The 20236-nt window shown below is 36.1% G+C and overlaps 1 protein-coding gene across 7 annotated transcripts in view; it reads left to right on the top strand.

Annotated features, from left to right (window-relative positions):
• GLCCI1 (glucocorticoid induced 1) overlaps positions 1–20236 on the top strand; it is a 125464-nt gene that overhangs the window by 94066 nt on the left and 11162 nt on the right. For all 7 annotated transcript variants that reach the window (XM_082398388.1, XM_082398387.1, XM_082398386.1 and 4 more), the window contains 2 exons: positions 5647–5799; positions 13719–13929. In XM_082398388.1, the coding sequence (XP_082254514.1) occupies positions 5647–5799; positions 13719–13929 (364 nt within the window). The remainder of the gene's footprint in view (positions 1–5646; positions 5800–13718; positions 13930–20236) is intronic.

Below are 20236 nucleotides of genomic sequence, written 5' to 3'. Positions count from 1 at the left end.
CCCATTTTTGGATTGGGTTGTTTGTTTCTTTACTAGTGAGCGGAATGAGCTGTTTATATATTTTGGAGATTAATCCTTTGTCCGTTGATTCGTTTGCAAATATTTTCTCCCATTCTGAGGGTTGTCTTTTCGTCTTGTTCATGGTTTCCTTTGCGTGCAAAAGCTTTGAAGTTTCATTAGGTCCCATTTGTTTATTTTTGTTTTTATTTCCATTACTCTAGGAGGTGGATCAAAAAAGATCTTGCTGTGATTTATGTCAAAGAGTGTTCTTCCTATGTTTTCCTCTAAGAGTTTTATAGTGTCCGGTCTTACATTTAGGTCTTGAATCCATTTTGAGTTTATTTTTGTGTATGGTGTAGGAAGTATTTTAATTTCATTCTTTTACATGTAGCTGTCCATTTTTCCCAGCACCACTTATTGAAGAGACTGTCTTTTCTCCATTGTATATCTTTGCCTCCTTTGTCATAGATTAATTGACCATAGGTGCGTGGGTTTATCTCTGGGCTTTCTATCTTGTTCCATTGATCTATGTTTCTGTTTTTATGCCAGTACCATACTGTCTTGATTACTGTAGCTTTGTAGTATAGTCTGAAGTCAGGGAGTCTGATTCCTCCAGCTTCGTTTTTTTCCCTTAAGACTGCTTTGGCTATTCGGGGTCTTTTGTGTCTCCATACAAATTATAAGATGATTTGTTCTAGTTCTGTAAAAAATGTCATTAGTAATTTGATAGGGATTGCATTGAATCTGTAGATTGCTTTGGGTAGTATAGTCATTTTCACAATATTGATTCTTCCAGTCCAAGAACATGGTATATCTCTCCATCTGTTGGTATCATCTTTAATTTCTTTCATCAGTGTCTTATAGTTTTCTGCATACAGGTCTTTTGTCTCCTTAGGTAGGTTTATTCCTAGGAATTTTATTCTTTTTGTTGCAATGGTAAATGGGAGTGGTTCCTTAATTTCTCTTTCAGATTTTTCATCATTAGTGTATAGGAATGCAAGAGATTTCTGTGCATTAACTTTGTATCCTGCTACTTTACAAAATTCATTGATTAGCTCCAGTAGTTTTCTGGTAGCATCTTTAGGATTCTCTCTGTACAGTATCATGTCATCTGCAAACAGTGACAGTTTTACTTCTTTTCCTATTTGGATTCCTTTTATTTCTTTTTCTTCTCTGATTGCCGTGGCTAGGACTTCCAAAACTATGTTGAATAATAGTGGTGAGAGTGGACATCCTTATCTCGTTCCTGATCTTAGAGGAAATGCTTTCAGTTTTTCACCATTGAGAATGATGTTTGCTGTGGGTTTGTCGTATATGGCCTTTATTATGTTGAGGTAGGTTCCCTCTATGCCCACTTTCTGGAGAGTTTTTGTCATAAATGGGTGTTGAATTTTGTCAAAAGCTTTTTCTGCATCTATTAGATGATCATATGGTTTTTATTCTTCAATTTGTTAATATGGTGTATCACATTGATTGATTTGCATATATTGAAGAATCCTTGCATCCCTGGGATAAATCCCACTTGATTGTGGTGTATGATCCTTTTAATGTGTTGTTGGATTCTGTTTGCTAGTATTTTGTTGAGGATTTTTGCATCTATATTCATCAGTGATATTGGTCTGTAATTTTCTTTTTTTGTACTATCTTTGTCTGGTTCTGGTATCAAGGTGATGGTGGCCTCATAGAATGAGTTTGGGAGTGTTACTTCCTCTGTAATTTTTTGGAAGAGTTTGAGAAGGATGGGTGTTAGCTCTTCTCTAAATGTTTGATAGAATTCACCTGTGAAGCCATCTGGTCCTGGACTTTTGTTTGTTGGAAGATTTTTAATCACAGTTTCAATTTCATTACTTGTGATTGGTCTGTTCATATTTTCTGTTTCTTCCTGGTTCAGTCTTGGAAGATTATACCTTTCTAAGAATTTGTCCATTTCTTCCAGGTTGTCCATTTTATTGGCATAGAGTTGCTTGTAGTAGTCTCTTAGGATGCTTTGTATTTCTGCAGTGTCTGTTGTAACTTCTCCTTTTTCATTTCTAATTTTATTGATTTGAGTCCTCTCCCTCTTTTTCTTGATGAGTCTGGCTAATGGTTTATCAATTTTGTTTATCTTCTCAAAGAACCAGCTTTTAGTTTTATTGATCTTTGCTATTGTTTTCTTTGTTTCTATTTCATTTATTTCTGCTCTGATCTTTATGATTTCTTTCCTTCTGCTAACTTTGGGTTTTGTTTGTTCTTCTTTCTCTAGTTCCTTTAGGTGTAAGGTTAGATTGTTTACTTGAGATTTTTATTGTTTCTTTAGGTAGGCTTGTATACCTATAAACTTCCGTCTTAGAACTGGTTTTGCTGCATCCCACAGGTTTTGGATCGTCGTGTTTTCATTGTCATTTGTCTCTAGGTATTTTTTGATTTTCTCTTTGATTTCTTCAGTGATGTCTTGGTTATTTAGTAACGTATTGTTTAGCCTCCATGTGTTTATGTTTTTTACGGTTTTTTCCCTGTAATTCATTTCTAATCTCATAGCATTGTGGTTAGAAAAGAGGCTGCATATGATTTCAGTTGTCTTAAATTTACTGTGGCTTGATTTGTGACCCAAGATGTGATCTATCCTGGAGAATGTTCCGTGCGCACTTGAGAAGAAAGTGTAATCTGCTGTTTTTGGATGGAATGTCCTGTAAATATCAATTAAATCTGGTCTATTGTGTCATTTAAAGCTTCTGTTTTCTTATTTATTTTCATTTTGGATGATCTGTCCTTTGGTGTAAGTGAGGTGTTAAATTCCCCCACTATTAGTGTGTTACTGTCGATTTCCTCTTTTATAGCTGTTAGCAGTTGCCTTATGTATTGAGGTGCTCCTATGTTGGGTGCATATATATTTATAATTGTTATATCTTCTTCTTGGATTGATCCCTTGATCATTACGTAGTGTCCTTCCTTGTCTCTTGTAACATTCTTTATTTTAATGTCTATTTTATCTGATATGAGTATAGCTACTCCACCTTTCTTTTGATTTCCATTTGCATGGAATATCTTTTTCCATCCCCTCACTTTCAATCTGGATGTGTCCCTAGGTCTGAAGTGGGTCTCTTGTAGAAGCATATATATGGGTCTTGTATTTGTATCCATTCAGCAAGCCTGTGTCTTTTGGTTGGAGCATTTAATCCATTCACGTTTAAGGTAATTACTGATATGTATGTTCCTATGACCATTTTCTTAATTGTTTTGGGTTTGTTTTTGTAGGTCCTTTTCTTCTCTTGTGTTTCCCACTTAGAGAAGTTCCTTTAGCCTTTGTTGTAGAGCAGGTTTGGTGGTGCTGAATTCTCTTAGCTTTTGCTTGTCTGTAAAGCTTTTGATTTCTCCATCAAATCTAAATGAGGTCCTTGCGGGTAGAGTAATCTTGGTTGTAGGTTCTTCCCTTTCATCACTTTAAGTATATCATGCCACTCCCTTCTGTCTTGTAGAGTTTCTGCTGAGAAATCAGCTGTTAACCTTATGGGGGTTCCCTTTTATGTTATTTGTCTTTTTTCCCTTGCTGCTTTCAATAATTTTTCTATGTCTTTAATTTTTGCCAGTTTTGATTACTGTATGTCTCGGCGTGTTTCTCCTTGGGTTTATCCTGTATGGGACTTGCTGCGCTTCCTGGACTTGGGTGGCTATTTCCTTTCCCATGTTAGGGAAGTTTTCGACTATAATCTCTTCAAATATTTTCTCTGGTCCTTTCTCTCTCTCTTCTCCTTCTGGGACCCCTATAATGCGAATGTTGTTGCGTTTAACGTTGTCCCAGAGGTCTCTTAGGCTGTCTTCATTTCTTTTCATTCTTTTTTCTTTAGTCTGTTCTGCAGCAGTGAATTCCACCATTCTGTCTTCCAGGTCACTTATCCGTTCTTCTGCCTCAGTTATTCTGCTATTGATTCCTTTTAGTGTAGTTTTCATTTCAGTTATTGTATTGTTCATCTCTGTTTGTTTGTTCTTTAATTCTTCTAGGTCTTTGTTAAACACTTCTTGCATCGTCTTGATCTTTGCCTCCATTCTTTTTCCGAGGTCCTGGATCACCTTCACTATCATTATTCTGAATTCTTTTTCTGGAAGGTTGCCTATCTCCACTTCATTTAGTTGCTTTTCTGGGGTTTTATCTTGTTCCTTTATCTAGTACATAGCTTTCTGCCTTTTCATCTTGTCTATCTTTCTGTGAATGTGGTTTTTGTTCCACAGGCTGCAGGACTGTAGTTTTTCTTGATTCTGCTGCCTGCCCTCTGGTGGTTGAGGCTATCTAAGAGGCTTGATGGGAGGCTCTGGTGGTGGGTAGATCTGACTGTTGCTGTGGTGGTCAGAGCTCAGTAAAACTTTAATCCACTTGACTGTTGATGGGTGGGGCTGGGTTCCCTCCCTGTTGGTTGTTTGGCCTGAGGCAACCCAACACTGGAGCCTACCTGGGCTCTTTGGTGGGCTTAATGGCAGACTCTGGGAGGGCTCACGCCAAGGAGTACTTCCCAGAACTTCTGCTGCCAGTGTCCTTGTCCCCACGGTGAAACAGAGCCACCCCCCGCCTCTGCAGGAGACCTTCCAATACTAGCAGGTAGGTCTGGTTCAGTCTCTCCCGGGGTCACTGCTCCTTCCCCTGGGTCCCGATGCGCACACTGTTCTATGTGCATCCTCCAAGAGTGGGGTCTCTGTTGCCCCCAGTCCTGTTGAAGTCCTGCAATCAATTCCCACTAGGCTTCAAAGTCTGATTCTCTATGAATTCCTCCTCCCGTTGCCGGACCCCCAGGTTGGGAAGCCTGACGTGGGGCTCAGAACCTTCACTCCAGTGGGTGGACTTCTGTGGTATAAGTGTTCTCCAGTCTGTGAGTCACCCACGCACCAGTTATGGGATATGATTTTACTGTGACTGTGCCCCTCCTACCGTCTCATTGTGGCTTCTCCTTTGTCTTTGGATGTGGGGTATCTTTTTTGGTGAGTTCCAGTGTCTTCCTGTCGATGATTGTCCAGCAGCTAGTTGTGATTCTGGTGTTCTCGTAAGAGGGAGTGAGAGCACGTCCTTCTACTCCGCCATCTTGGTTCCTCTCCTCCAAAGGACTTTTGAAAGCAACCTTATAGTTAAGTGAGTGTTACTGAACTTAACATGATGTTGTTGCCACACTACTTAGTAATCCAAAAGGCTTTCTTAAATGGTTGATAAAATGGAAATGAAAAATATTAGAAGGTAATTGTCACAGGGCAGGGAACAAATCTTTTAAACACATACACAAGCAAAGAGCACAGCTGAAGTTTCACATGATACACTCAACTTACATGATTTCAACTATGCTTTTCCAGTAAAAAAAAAGAAAAAAAATTAAACAGCACAGAGGACACTCGATTTCTGCCATTCTACTGGAAAAGTGTATACAGTTTACAATCCTACTTAGTTACATAAAGGATTTATAAAGGATTATTATACTTACATAAAGGATTATTTTGACTCTGTAATTTTTACCTTACTTCCTTACTTTGGAACCTAAACTGCTGTATGTGTATCTGTATTTATATTGTATTTGAAATTTCAAAATAACTCTGCTCATTGAGTTTCTCTTTTAAGATTTACCATGCTCTTTAGTTCTTGATTTCTTTGGCCACAAATAATTTGGTAACACCTTATCTTCTGTTTTGTAGGCTACTGGATCAAGATCAGTCCCTATGCCACTGTCAAATGTATCAGTGCCAAAATCATCTGTTTCACGTGTGCCCTGCAATGTAGAAGGAATAAGTCCTGAATTAGAAAAGGTATTCATTAAAGAAAATAACGGGAAAGAGGAAGTGTCCAAGGTAAGGTTACATGGAATGTTTGAATCACTTCTTTCTTTAATATTGTGGACTGTCTCAAAAGTTTTTTTTGGGGGGTTACAGCTTTATTAGATATAATTCACATACCATACAGTTTACCCAATTAAAGTGTACAAGTCAGTGGTTTTTAGCATATTCACAGAGTTGTGCAACCAATACCGCAGTCAACTTTACAGCTTTTTCATCACCCCAAAAAGAAACTCCATACCCTTTAGCAGTCATCTCTTATTTTCCTCCAGTGAGGCAACAACTAATCTACTGTCTATGTCTATGAATTGGCCTGTTCTAGATATTTCATATAAATGCAGTCATGCAATATATGGCCTTTGTAACAGATGTTTTTCACTGAGCATAATGTTTTTAAGGTTCACCTATAGTGTAATATGTATCAGTACTTCATTCCTTTTTATTGCCAAATAATATTCAATCATACAGATTTTATTATCCAGTCATTAATTGATAAACATTTCCATTGTTTCTACTTTTTGGCTATTATGAGTAATGCTGCTATGAAGTTTATATACAAGTTTTTGTGTGAACATGATGTTTTCATTTCTGTTGAGTATATACCCATGAGTGGAATTGCTTGTATGGTAACTCTTTGTTTAACCTTTTGAGAAGCTGCCAGACTACTTTCCAAAGTGGCTGCACTGCACCATTTTACATCCCCACCAGCTGTGTCTGAAGGTTCCAATTTCTCCATCTTCAGCAACACTTGTAATTATGTGTCTTTTTTATTGTAGCCATTCTAGTGGATGTGAAGTGGTATCTCATCATGGTGTTGACCATTTGTATATCTTATCTGGAAAACTGTCTATTTAGATCCTTTTCCCATTTCAAAATTAGGTTGTCTTTTTACTATTGCTTGGTAAAAGGTCTTTATAAAGTTCTTACCTTCTAGATAAAAATCCCTTATTAGATATATGGTTTGAAAATATCTCCTATTCTGTGGGTTGTCTTTTCACTTTTCATTTTCTTTTGGGTCATATCTAAAAGATTGCCTAATCTAAGGTCACAATGATTTATTCTTGTGTTTTCTTCTAAGAGTTTTATGGTTTTAGCTTTCTCTTATATTTAGGTCTCTGATCTATTTGAATTAATCAAAAATACTTTATAAATTACCTCTGTCCCAGAAAGGAAATCTGGACACTCCTGCATATGAACCTATATTTGACCACATTTTAAAGATATACTCAACAAAAGAAAACATCAAGTAGCATTTGGCTTAATTATCTATCTGATGGTTTTTTAGAACTAAAATATGATTTAATTTATGTCAAATGTGTATCTAATTCCTTCAAATAATGTGTAGGTTTTAAAACTGATTTAGAGTTCATCTCAAAATTCACACAGTTCAATATTATATTTATAAAACTGAAAAAGAAACTTTTTCCAACTCTGAATATTGCTTAGCAGATATAAGCATTAATCACAGTTTATTGTATATGCTTCCAAATATGTGTATGTATGCTAATATATATTGAATCACTGTATGAATGTACCATAATTTAAAAGTCCCCTACTGATGGGCATTTAGATTGTTTTCAGTTTTTGTCATCATAAGCAGTGCTTTAGAAAACATAGTGTACTCTTGGCAGACAATTCCCTGGCTGTGAAACTGCTGGGTCAAAGCATTTGCACGTTTTAAATTTTGATGAATATTGCTAAAATTACCATCCCAAAAGGTTGTGCCAGTTTACTCTCCCTAGAGTTAAATTTTTATGTTATATTCATTAGGCCAAAAAGGAACCCTTTGGAAATTGTGCTCTTAGCTTAGCTGTGTATACCATTAAAATGTTTCCTTTATACATTAAGTTAACATTTAAGAACAGTAATGTAAGGAAGTAGAATTGGTCTAATTTTTTGAGGATGAGATAATCAGACACATATTTGCTAATTCTTTAAGAACTGCTAAGCAAAACTATACTAGAAGATGAAACTTAGTAACATAGTTCTGCTTGAATACACTTTCTTCTCACATGCACACAGAACATTCTCCAGGATAGATCATGTCTTGGGTCACAAGCCTCAGAAAATTTAAGAAAATTGAAATCATATCAAGCATCTTTTCTGACTACAACACTATGAGACTGAAAATCAGTTCCAGGAAAAAAACTGTAAAAAACACAAATACATGGAGGCTAAACAGTACGCTACTAAATAACCAAGAGATCACTGAAGAAATCAAAGAAGAAATTTAAAAAATTAAATTAAATTAAAAATTAAATTAAATTTAAAAATACATTAAAAATAAAAAATTTATTAAAATATAAAATTAAAAAATACATAGAAACAAATGACAACGAAAACACAAAATCTGTGATCCAAAATCTGTGGGATGCAACAAAAGCACTTCTAAGAGGCAAGTTTATAGCAATTCAATCTCACCTCAAGAACCAAGAAAAATCTCAAATAAACAATCTAACCTTACACCTAAAGCAACTAGAGAAACAAGAACAAAGAAAACCCAGAGTCAGTAGAAGGAAAGAAATCATAAAGATCAGAGAAGAAATAAATGAAATAGAAATGATGAAAACAATAGCAAAGATCAATGAAACTAAAAGTTGGTTCTTTGAAAAGATAACCAAAATTGATAAACCTTTAGCCAAGACTCATCAAGAAAAAAAGGGAAAGGACACAGATCAATAAAATTAGAAATGAAAAAGGAGAAATCTCAACTGACACTGCAGAAATACAAAGGATTATAAGAGACTACTACAAACAATACTACAAACAATTATATGCCAATAAAATGGACAACCTGGAAGAAATGGACAAATTCTTGGAAAGGTACAATTTTCCAAGACTGAACCAGGAAGAATTAGAAAATATAAACAAGTAATGAAATTGAAACTGTAATTAAAAATCTTCCAACAAACAAAAGTACAGGACCGGATGGCTTCTTAGGCAAATTCTATGAAACATTTAGAGAAGAGCTAACGCTGATCCTTCTCAAACTCTTCCAAAAAATTGCAGAGGGAGGAACACTCCCAAATTCATTCTACAAAGCCACCATCACCCTGATACCAAAACCAGACAAAGATGTCACAAAGAAAGAAAACTACAGGCCAATATCACTGATGAACATAGATGCAAAAATCCTCAAAAAAATACTAGCAAACAGAATCCAACATCACATTAAAAGGATCATACACCATGATCAAGTGGGATTTATCCCAGGAATGCAAGGATTCTTCAGTATATGCAAATCAATCAATGTGATACACCATATTAACAAATTAAGGAATAAAAACCATATGATCATCTCAATAGACTCAGAAAAAACTTTTGACAAAATTCAACACCATTTATGATAAAAACTCTCCAGAAAATGGGCGTAGAGGGAACTTACCTCAACATAATAAAGGCCATATATGATAAACCCACAGCAAACATCATACTCAATGGTAAAAAATTGAAAGCATTTCCACTAAGATCAGGAACAAGACAAGGATGTCCACTCTTGCCACTCTTATTCAATATGGTTTTGGAAGTCCTAGCCATGGCAATCAGAGAAGAAAAATAAAAGGAATACAAATTGGAAAAGACGAAGTAAAACTGTCACTGTTTGCAGATGATATGATACTATACATAGAAAATCCTAAAGATGCCACCAGAAAACTACCAGAACTAATCACTGAATTTAGTAAAGTTGCAGGATACAAAATTAATGCACAGAAATCTCTTGCATTCCTATACACTAACAATGAAAAATCAGAAAGAGAAATTAAGGAAACAATCCCATTTACTATCGCAACAAAAAGAACAAAATACCTAGGAATAAACCTACCTAAGGAGGCAGAAAACCTGTACTCAGAAAACTATAAAACACTGATGAAAGAAATGAAAAATGACATAAACAGATGGAGAAATGTACCATGTTCTTGGATTGGAAGAATCAATATTGTGAAATGACTATACTACCCAAAGCAATCTACAGATTCAGTGCAATCCCTATCAAACTACCAATGGCATTCTTCACAGAATTAGAACAAAAAATTTTACAATTTGTGTGGAAATGCAAAAGACCCCGAATAGCCAAAGCAATCTTGAGAAACAAAAACGGAGCTGGAGGAATCCCTGACTTCAAACTCTACTACAAAGCTACAGTAATCAAGACAGTATGGTACTGGCACAAAAACAGAAATGTAGATCAATGGAACAGGATAGAAAGCCCAGAGATAAACCCACACACATATGGTCACCTAATTTATGACAAAGGAGGCAAGAACATACAATGGAGAAAAGACAGCCTCTTCAGTAAGTGGTGATGAGAAAACTGGACAGCTACATGTAAAAGAATGAAATTAGAACACTCCCTAACACCATACACAAAAATAAACTCCAAAAGGATTAAAGACCTAAATGTAGGACCAGACACTATAAAACTCTTAGAGGAAAACATAGGAAAAACACATCTTTTTGACCCACCTCCTAGAGTAATGAAAATGAAACCAAAAATTAACAAATGGGATCTAATGAAACTTAAAAGCTTTTGCACAGCAAAGGAAACCATACACAAGACAAAGAAACAGCTCTCAGAATGGGAGAAAATATTTGCAAATAAAGCAACGGTCAAAGAATTAATCTCTAAAATATACAAACAGCTCATGGAGCTCAATATCAAAAAAACAAACAACCCAATTAAAAAATGGGCAGAAGACCTAAATAGTCATTTCACCAAAGAAGACATACAGATGGCTAAGAAGCACGTGAAAAGATGCTCAACATCACTAATTATTAGAGAAATGCAAATCAAAACTACAGTGAGGTATCATCTCACACCGGTCAGAACGGCCATCAAAAAATCTATGAACAGTAAATGCTGGAGAGGGTGTGGAGAAAAGGGAACCCTCCTACACTGTTGGTGGGAATGTATATTGATACAGCCACTAGGGAGAACAGTATGGAGGTTCCTTAAAAAACTAAAAATAGAACTACCATATGACCCAGCAATCCCACTACTGGGAATATACCCTGAGAAAACCATAATTCAAAAGGACACATGTACCCCAATGTTCATTGCAGCACTATTTACAATAGCCAGGACATGGAAACAACCTAAATGTCCAATGATAGATGAATGGATAAAGATGTGGTACATATATACAATGGAATATCACTCAGCCATAAAAAGGAACGAAATTGGGATGTGGATGGACCTAGAGATGTGGATGGGCCTAGAGTCTGTCATACAGAGTGAAGTAAGCCAGAAAGAGAAAAACAAATATAGTATATTAAGACATATCTGTGCAATCTAGAAAAATGTTACAGATGAACCTATTTGTAGGGTAGGAATAGAGACGCAGATGTAGAGAATGGACATGTGAACACGGGGGGAAGGGGAAGGTGGGACAAATTGGGAGATTAGGTTTGACATAAATACACTACCATGTGTAAAATAGATAGCTAGTGGGAACCTGCTGTATAGCACAGGGAGCTCAGCTTGGTGCTCTGTGACGACCTAGACGGATGGGATGGGGCAGGGGGGCGGGAGGGAGGTCCAAGAGGGAGGAGATATAGGTATACATATAGCTGATTCACTTCATTGTACAGCAGAAACTAACACAACATTGTAAAGCAATTTTACTCCAATTAAAAAAAAAATAACATAGTTCTGCTTTTAAGTAAGTCATATTCTAATTTCACAGTAGCCACTTCAGAATTACTCTGGGGTAACCTACACAGTTATAGCTAAAATATTAATTTTAAGAATTTTTAGATTTATGATTAAGTGTGCCTCAAAGTTTTAATAAATCAAAATGTCACCATCAGTGAACCTGTCAGTAGCTTCCTAAGCCTTTATATTTCCCATCATTATTTTGTGTAAATGTGTAAACTTCTAAAATCTGTTTTGTTATTCTAATTCTTCTGAACCCCCTCTTCAACAAAACAGAAGTTGGTTAAGGAAATTGATATATATTATCCAGTTAAAGATTCAGAAATGGGAATACAAAATGATTGTATCAAATAGGACATGAATAAAAGATAACTCAAATTCTTAAACTTTTTTTAGTTACAAATTGATACATTATTCTTTTACTAATTACCAATATTGACATTTTATTAAAGCAGCATTTTCCTTGACTTAAATATCTAAGTTTTAAGAAAGACCTCTGTCATGAAACCCTCATATATTTTCCAAAATGAACTTTCTTTATGGGTTGTTCTGAAAATCTCACACACCTATCACATAATTTTGTCCAAAAAAAACCCCAAAAACCTGCACCAATGATTTATTCTTAGAATTGTTCATTCTAAAATTTAGTGCAGTGTTGTAATTAAAATCTAAATTTAGTTAAGTAAAAGAAAAATTTTAAATAATAAATAATTTTCTTAGCGTTTGACCAAGTAACTTAATATTCCTTTGGGAATATTTCTTTACTAAATTGGAAAATTTTACTTTTTTTGTTTGTTGACAAAATTAACTAATATTCCATAATTGAATATTCTCTTTACAGTAGCTTGGTCATCGTCAGGTTGTGAAAATGGTATAGCTTTGGTTTAGCAACTCTGCATAGATAGATGAAGTTTTTATTTTAGGTTTTGACCTTCACTTAATTTGTTGTAGAAAAACATTGATATATTTTGAGTCTTGCCTAATTTTATCTTACTTCATTTTCCCTCTGACAGTGTTTCTAAAATCTCTGAAATGACAAAGCTCAGAGTAATAGCAGTAAACAGTGAAAATAAGTTGTAAATAAACTAAGAATATATTGGTTCTTTTTTCCTAGCATTTCAATCTTGTCTATGTAATGACAAAAATACTGTAAATATATACAATTGTATTTGTTGACCTCACTTTGTTAGCATGCTGATGAGCAAGATATATCTTTACAGCAGAAGCAGAGTTAGAAAGAGTCCACTGCAGCTGAAGCTCTGATGCCATTTAATTGACCATGTCACCAGGAGCTCTAAACTTTAAGTTCTTGGGGTTTCCCTGGTGGTGCAGTGGTTAAGAATCCGCCTGCCAATGCAGGGGACACGGGTTCGAGCCCTGGTCTGGGAAGATCCCACATGCTGCGGATCAACTAAGCCCGTGCGCCACAACTACTGAGTCTGTGCTCTAGAGCCTGTGCTCCGCAACAAGAGAAGCCACTGCAACGAAGAGTAGCCCTCGCTCGCCGCAACTAGAGAAAGCCCGCGCTCAGCAAAGACGACCCAATGCTGCCAAAAATAAATAAAATAAATACATTTATTTAAAAAATAAAATAAAATAAACTATAGGTTCTTTATTGGTAAAAACATTGTACTTATGAGGTCTAGGGTCTTCTCGGGTCAAAAATATATGATTCATATATGATTCTATGATTATAACTTAATTTCTATTGTTTATTTTTGCCACTCAGAACAATGCATTAGAACTAAGCAAAATTCATTAGTAGTCCTACTCGGTTGGATACCAAATTAGAAGAAATGTTCTGAGTTATCTTAATATCCTCCCTTGAGTACTAATAGCATAAACCTTTTATTATAAATTTTGGGTAAACTGCAAAATCTGTTCCTGGCTTGTAAAAAAAATAATAATAAAGAATGAACAAACGGAAATCCATACCTGTGAATATGAGATTTCTCTTTTTTTATTATCAAGTCAAAGTGACTTCTTGAGCGGTTTGACTAATTCTTAAAGCAAATGTTTATTGAATGTCTGCTGTGTGCCAGGCACAGTGCTAGGGATACAGTATTAAAAGAAGCCCCTGTCCTTGAAGAGTATTACTGGGAGTGCTGACCTAAAAGTGACTGGCAGAAATTAAGACACAAGATTGGTATCTTTATTCTCTGAAGAATCAACTGTGGTGGCGATAATACTGCAAAATGAAATCAAAAGAAACACCAGAGCTTTCTATATGGATGGAGTATATGAACTGTCACTGACGGTGTGATGGTTGTTGCTCTTCCAGCCTGTGGATATCCCGGATGGTCGGAGAGCCCCGCTCCCTGCTCACTACCGGAGCAGCAGCACGCGCAGCATCGACACGCAGACCCCCTCTGTGCAGGAGCGCAGCAGCAGTTGCAGCAGTCACTCACCCTGTGTCTCCCCCTTCTGCCCCCCGGAATCCCAGGATGGTAGCCCTTGCTCAACAGAGGATTTACTCTATGATCGTGATAAAGGTGAGAATGAAATCATCCATTTAGAGGGTTTGTTATAAGGCCTTGGTCATTCTACTTTCTTTGTCTTAGACCATTACATCACCTTTTTTCTTTCATTGAATGGTGGGATTGTAAAGGATTGGTTGATCTAGGTTGGTTTGTTCATTGGTTTCATGTACCCCCTTCTTTGTGACTTTCGCAAACATCTTCCATAAATGTGTCAGAGGAGCACAGCGCATGGTTATACCAGCTAATGAAAGCTATAAAATGAGTGTGTACAGCTTCACATCATATAACACACAGTTTTTTCCTTGGTATTGTCCAGAGTTAAGGATGGTTATTGGTAGAGTTTATGTTCCTCGTGCCTGAGGTTAGATTTCGTATTCAGATTAATTTGGGAGGAAATAATTTCTAAAAAAATCTGTTGGAAGAATGAGTATATTTTTAACCAAGTGGGATAAAGTTTAAAAAGTACCTGCAGCACATCAGGGAATATATTATAGTATGTAGGTGAGTTATTAACGAACACCAATAAGCGTGCAGAACCCGTGGGGTTTCTAATTGCCTGTCAAGCCCTGTCTGTCCATGTCCTCCTGTCCTCGTGTCAGGCACTTGGCTACCACTGTTCACTCTCTTCTTTCAGTTTCTAGCCCTCTCAGACTCAAGACACCGAAGGTACCGAAGACTGCCCAGCTTCCACCTTCCTAGCTACTTACAAAGAAACACTGAACTTCCTTTGTAACACATTTATTGCTTTTCACCACAGAGAAGAAGATCATAGGCAACACAAATTTTAAAACATGAAAAAATTAAAAGTTTATAGAATCTTACAGGATTTTATGGGCCTTGTCCTGACTTGACCCCCAACCCCCTCAATTTGTTTTATTTTGAGGTATTAATACATTTAAAGTGCCCAAATATTAAGTGCTAAGCCCCCTGAATTTTTACACACGTATGCACTCATGAAACCACTACCTGGATCAAGATACAGAACATTTTTCGCATCCCAGAAGGATCTCTAGCCCCCTTCACAGACAGTATCCTTCTCCTCTCCACCTAGAAGTTACCACTGTTGACTTCCATCATCATAGTCTAATTTTTCCCTGTTACTGGATTTCATAGAAATGGATGGATGCAGTGTGTATTCTTTTGGTCTGGCTTCTTTCAGTCATCATTACGCCTAACTCTCTGCTGAGATGTTAGATGGAAGCTACTTTGGACTTCGCCCTCTGCTTTTATTTCTGTGGGTGGATCTCAACAGTTCTCCCCTTTTCACCTTTTCCTTATTGGAAGCCTTGTGAACTCTCTTCCTCCATTAAGGATGTACTGAAAGCAGTACCTTAGTTAGGCATCTCTCTGCTTCAAGTGGAATGTCGATTTTGTAGAATGCAGACTAGGAAACTTTCATTTCACTGAGGCATCCTACGACAGCAAACACTTCAGTCACTTCCTCACATTTTTAGTATGGATGTTTCCATAGTAAAACAAACAAGAAAACACCTTGCTTCTAGTAGGAGTATTTGTTTTGAAGGTAAATGGAAATGTTAAATAATCTTAATTTATTGTAGGCTGCAGAGGTGGTATATGGTGAAACAGATCTTGTAAAACCCGTATTTTTTTATTATACCACTAGAAAAGATAAGTGCAGACCACTTTTGCTACTTATTAGCACTTACAGTTGGATTAAGATGAAAAGTAAAAATAACAGTGATAATAAGGCTAGGCAGTTAATTCAGAAGTTTTGTTTTCTTCTGAGTTTAATACTGTGGATAGTTGAGAGATGCTGAACCCAAAGGGAGATGTATTAGGAAGTTGATAGATGAATTCCATTTTGGTTAGCTGGTTGTGAGATTGTCTTCTTGGCCTCTATGGGACTATATTCTATGAGGCAATCTCACAGCCAGTTAGAACCACATTCTCTTTATCTATTCATCTGTCCATGGACACTTAGGTTGTTCCCAAGTTTTGGCTATTGTGAATAATACTGCAGTGAACATGGGAGTGCAGGTATCTCTTCTAGATAGTACAATATTCGGAATTCTGGCTGTTTCTTAGAGAAGTTAGACTTTTTCCTAAGACTTTGCTTTTGGTTGTATATTTTTCTCTATTCCCTTTTATTCTTTTATACCAGATATCTGCCTGCATGACACAAGTGTCTTATCTTTCTTCTGTTCCTCTTGTTTGTTTAATGTAAAATGAGAACGTCGGTCCACATCATCTCTAAGGCCAACAGTTTTTCCCCTAATAGTTAAAACAAATTTTTTTCTTAGTAAAACAAGGTGATAATACTTGTTTTCATACCTCATACCATTATTGGGGTTAAATGAGATATTGGAACAAAGTGCTTAGCACAACTCTTGGTATGTAGTAAACACTCAATAAATGGTGCTGGGTGTGACTAAGAGTGATTTTTAAAAAAATTTCTTTAGAAACTAAGAAGACTACAGAATCATTTAAGACACTTTTCTGTTTTCTACAAAACTACCTCAGTTTGGGAATTAAGACCTCATGACATAAGTTTCTTAATATATCTGCCATATTTAGCTTTGAGGCATTACTTTGTGATTAAGATCAAGTTTATGTTACTGTTCTCTGGAAAAAATGTGTGACCTATTACAATGTGCAGTTTCTAGTTCTCAAATCAGCTACTTTCTTTGTGAAGAGAAAATTAAAATAGTATCTATCTCTTTTATATATGTATGTATATGTGTATGTATACATACACATACATGTATTTTAGGATTGGGAGTGGAGATTTATGTATTTCAACGGAGTTTATGCTGCTGGTTTATTCAAGACACATTTGTTGAACATCTGCTGTATGTCAGGCACTCTACTGGAGAGTGGAGAAATACAGAAGAGTAAGATGTGGTATCTGTTTTTAGGGAATCTGTAGTCTAATAGGGAGTAATAGTAATGTTAGCAAGTAATACACTATTATACAAGTATGTTCAGAAAACTAAAGGTACAAAGGAGAGGGAGTTGTCAGTTTTGCAATTTCTGAAACTTACATATTTAAATCATTCAAACTATAGAATAATCTCTGACTCACTACTTCAGAATGGACAGTCCAAATTCTTTTAAGATACTAATTCTAGCTTACAATTTGCATTTTTCCACAGTGAAGCTTAAATTGGTCTTTTGTTTCTTTACATTTATTTCCAGTAAAGAGGAAAAAAAAGGAAGCTATAGATTTCTAATAGGTGGGCATCATTAACTCTGAAAACAGAATTGATACTGTAATTTTGTAGTCAACTAGAATTGATTTGGAGTACCTACCTATTCTGTAGTTGCTGTTGTAGACTAGCTAGTTTAGACATCCTTAGGTGCCTGGATTGGCATGCACAGGTGGGGAGAGGGATAGGCATTGTGAGTATATAGCTCTAATGAGAGATGTGCTAGTTAGCTGATTATTTTTCTAGTACTCATCTGTTATATCCTTATCCTTTTCCTGACTTTATTATTTCTGCTTATTCCTAACATCTGTTTTTCTCCATGACACATATATAATTTGAGACCTGTAAAATAATTTTAGTTGATTAGCATAGTGGTTGTTCTTTGGCTGTTTCAATTGCAATGCCAGGACAAAAACACTCTCATTATTGAGAAAAGTCCAGCCTTTAAGAGACTATTTTCAGGTGTTAGTTTTTTGGGTTTGGTGGTTTTTTGACAGATTTTTCCAGTGACCTAAAGACTGAAGGCAGCCTGGTAACATGTGTAAAGTTGCTAGGCTTACTAACCTAATAACAGCCACAGTTCCTACATTATGATCTGTGTGGAGAATTCAGGGATCGAGAATAAGAGCTCTTATTATCTTGACATCTTCAGAATATATCCTAAGAGTTAGCCTAAATTATTCTACATTATCATGCCCAAAATGCAAGGGAGAAAAACAGTCATTTATATAATGTAAATGGCAGTGTCAAATATTAGTTCTTTTAGCAGCTCTGCCAGCTTTCCTTAATAAGGTAGCAAGCCACAAAATCTAGACTTCAGTCTGCCACTTATAGTTGATCTTTGGCACAATTCACTTAGGCAGGTTGTTATAAAATTCTGCAGTTTTGCAAGATATTGTGGAAACACTGATTATTCTAATCATGATGTCAACTGAACCATTCTACGCAGGTCAACTACCAAGAGTTGTATTCCAAGAGTCCATAAATTGATTACTTGGAACTTAAACTATGTTTTCCCACAGGAACAATGTATATCATGTAGATGGAGTTTCCAGGGCAAAATGCATATAAGCCTATTTAACTCATACTATGATGTAACTCATAAATATTAATATTTCTCAACTTTGGGTATTAGGACTGAGCAGCCCATAGTTGCAGGAAAGAAAAAAAGTATTATCTTTTCAGGATCTAGGGCTGACCCCAGGCAGACTCTTTTTGATATCTTATTCCTTTCTGTATACATTTTAAACTCTATTTACATTCATCTTTAGGGCTCTATTTCTTAACATTCTTTGACCTTTGCCCTTACCATACTTTAACTCTCCACCTTCTAGATATCCTAATCTGCCAAGATTTTGTGGCACTTTTCTTTTTGTGGTTTATATTGTGAAAATAGATATGTTGGATATACTTCTTTTAGCTACCACACCTTGCAAATTGCTGCTTTTGAGCCTGAATCTGTTTCTCGATCAAAAGATTCTCCCCACATAATTCTAGGATGCTTATTATCCTAGAAGAACCTCTTGCTGGTAAAATTACAAAGAGTGTAGAAATATTATTCCAACAAAGGAGTTATTCCATAGGTTAAAAAGTGAACTTTTCTAGAATTACATCCCTAAGGTCATCTTCCCTGTTTTGCTTTTTCAAGAGTACATCTAAAATTACATATACTCCCATTATCTGATGCATATAAGAAGCATCCAATAAATGCCTTTTCCCCCTCTTTTGGAAAATGTCTACAATTTTACTAATGACAGTTGCTGTGCTGGCTTTCTATGGATGAGTTACTATTCTTAATTCAAAATTAGTAGTAAGTATACAACTCAGTTCTAGCAGTTACAACTCAGAGTCTAAAACAAAAGCAAACCAAAATTTATTAATATGTCCGCATATATAATTTCACTTAATCTTCTATTATCTATTTACTAGACTATAAGCTCCATCAAGAGCAGGTAACTTTATTTTGCTCATTACTTTATCCTCAGCAACTAGAGTGGTGCCTAGCATTAGCATGGAGTAGTGCTTAGTCGAGATTTTTTGAGTATTCCTTCTTCATGGTATGTCCATTTTTTTAAGAATATATTTTTATAGCTTTGTTGAAAACATTAGTGTCTTTTTCCTTAAGTGGTTAACTTATATATGTTAGGCTTTTGAATGTTCAGGAAGAGTATGATAATCCTCCCCGCTACCACCAACCAAAAAAAGATAATAAACAGTCACCACTCTAAGATTATGCTGACTTAGTGATGATAGGCCTTTGGTGAGAAAGAATCCATAAAGTTCAAATTTCCTGTTGAAATTAGGGGAAGGGAAGTAACTTTGCTAAAATCCATCTCGTCTTCTACTCTGATCACGACTGGGGGAAAAATAGGGTATGGGCTAGAGGAAAAGGGGATCTGTTGAATTTTTTTCTCCCTGTTATCTTTTATGTTCCTCTGAGAAGAAATATGGACACACTGAAGCCACTTCTTGCACTGTGTCTCCTTGTGAGACTAACAGAAGGCAGACCCAGTGAAGCTGTTGCCTAAACTCTAAGATTCTACTGAGGAGAAGCATGGAATGTTAGATTGGAACTTGATCGTCTAGTCTAATGAGGACACTAGAGTTGAGATAGATCAAAACAGTGAGGCAGATAGCATGATGGTAACGAACTCTGACTTTGGTGCAGCCAGGTTGAATCTCTGCTCTGCCACTTACTAATTATGTGTCCTTGGGCAAGTTAGTCAACCTCTCTGTATCTGTTTTCTCACCTGTAAATTAAGGGAAATGATGGCACCTGCCTCATAGGATTGTTATGATGATTAAATTTGCCCAGGTGACTTTACCTTTGTTATCCCCTGTAATATTATCACAATCCTATGAGTAGGGACATTGTCATTATTTTAAGAATGGGGAGCCTAAGGCTTAGAGAAATGAAGTTAACTTTCCTAAATTTTGTGAAGTCCAGATGCCAACAAAGATCTTCTGTAGGAACTTCATACTACTGCTTGCTGCCTTTGCAGGAGGAATAGCCATTACACAGTCATTCAGCTATGAAAGAGCCTGGTGTGTGGACAACAGTTAAAAAAAAAAAAATTGTGTGGCTGGAGCATAAGGGTAAATGGTAGGGAGTAGAAAGCAGTGAGAGTGGAGAGGTAGGTAGAAAGGCCACT

Source organism: Balaenoptera borealis, assembly GCF_965194805.1.
Source record: "Balaenoptera borealis genome assembly, chromosome: 7".
Lineage (NCBI taxonomy): Eukaryota > Metazoa > Chordata > Mammalia > Artiodactyla > Balaenopteridae > Balaenoptera > Balaenoptera borealis.
This window is presented reverse-complemented; position numbering and strand designations above follow the sequence as displayed.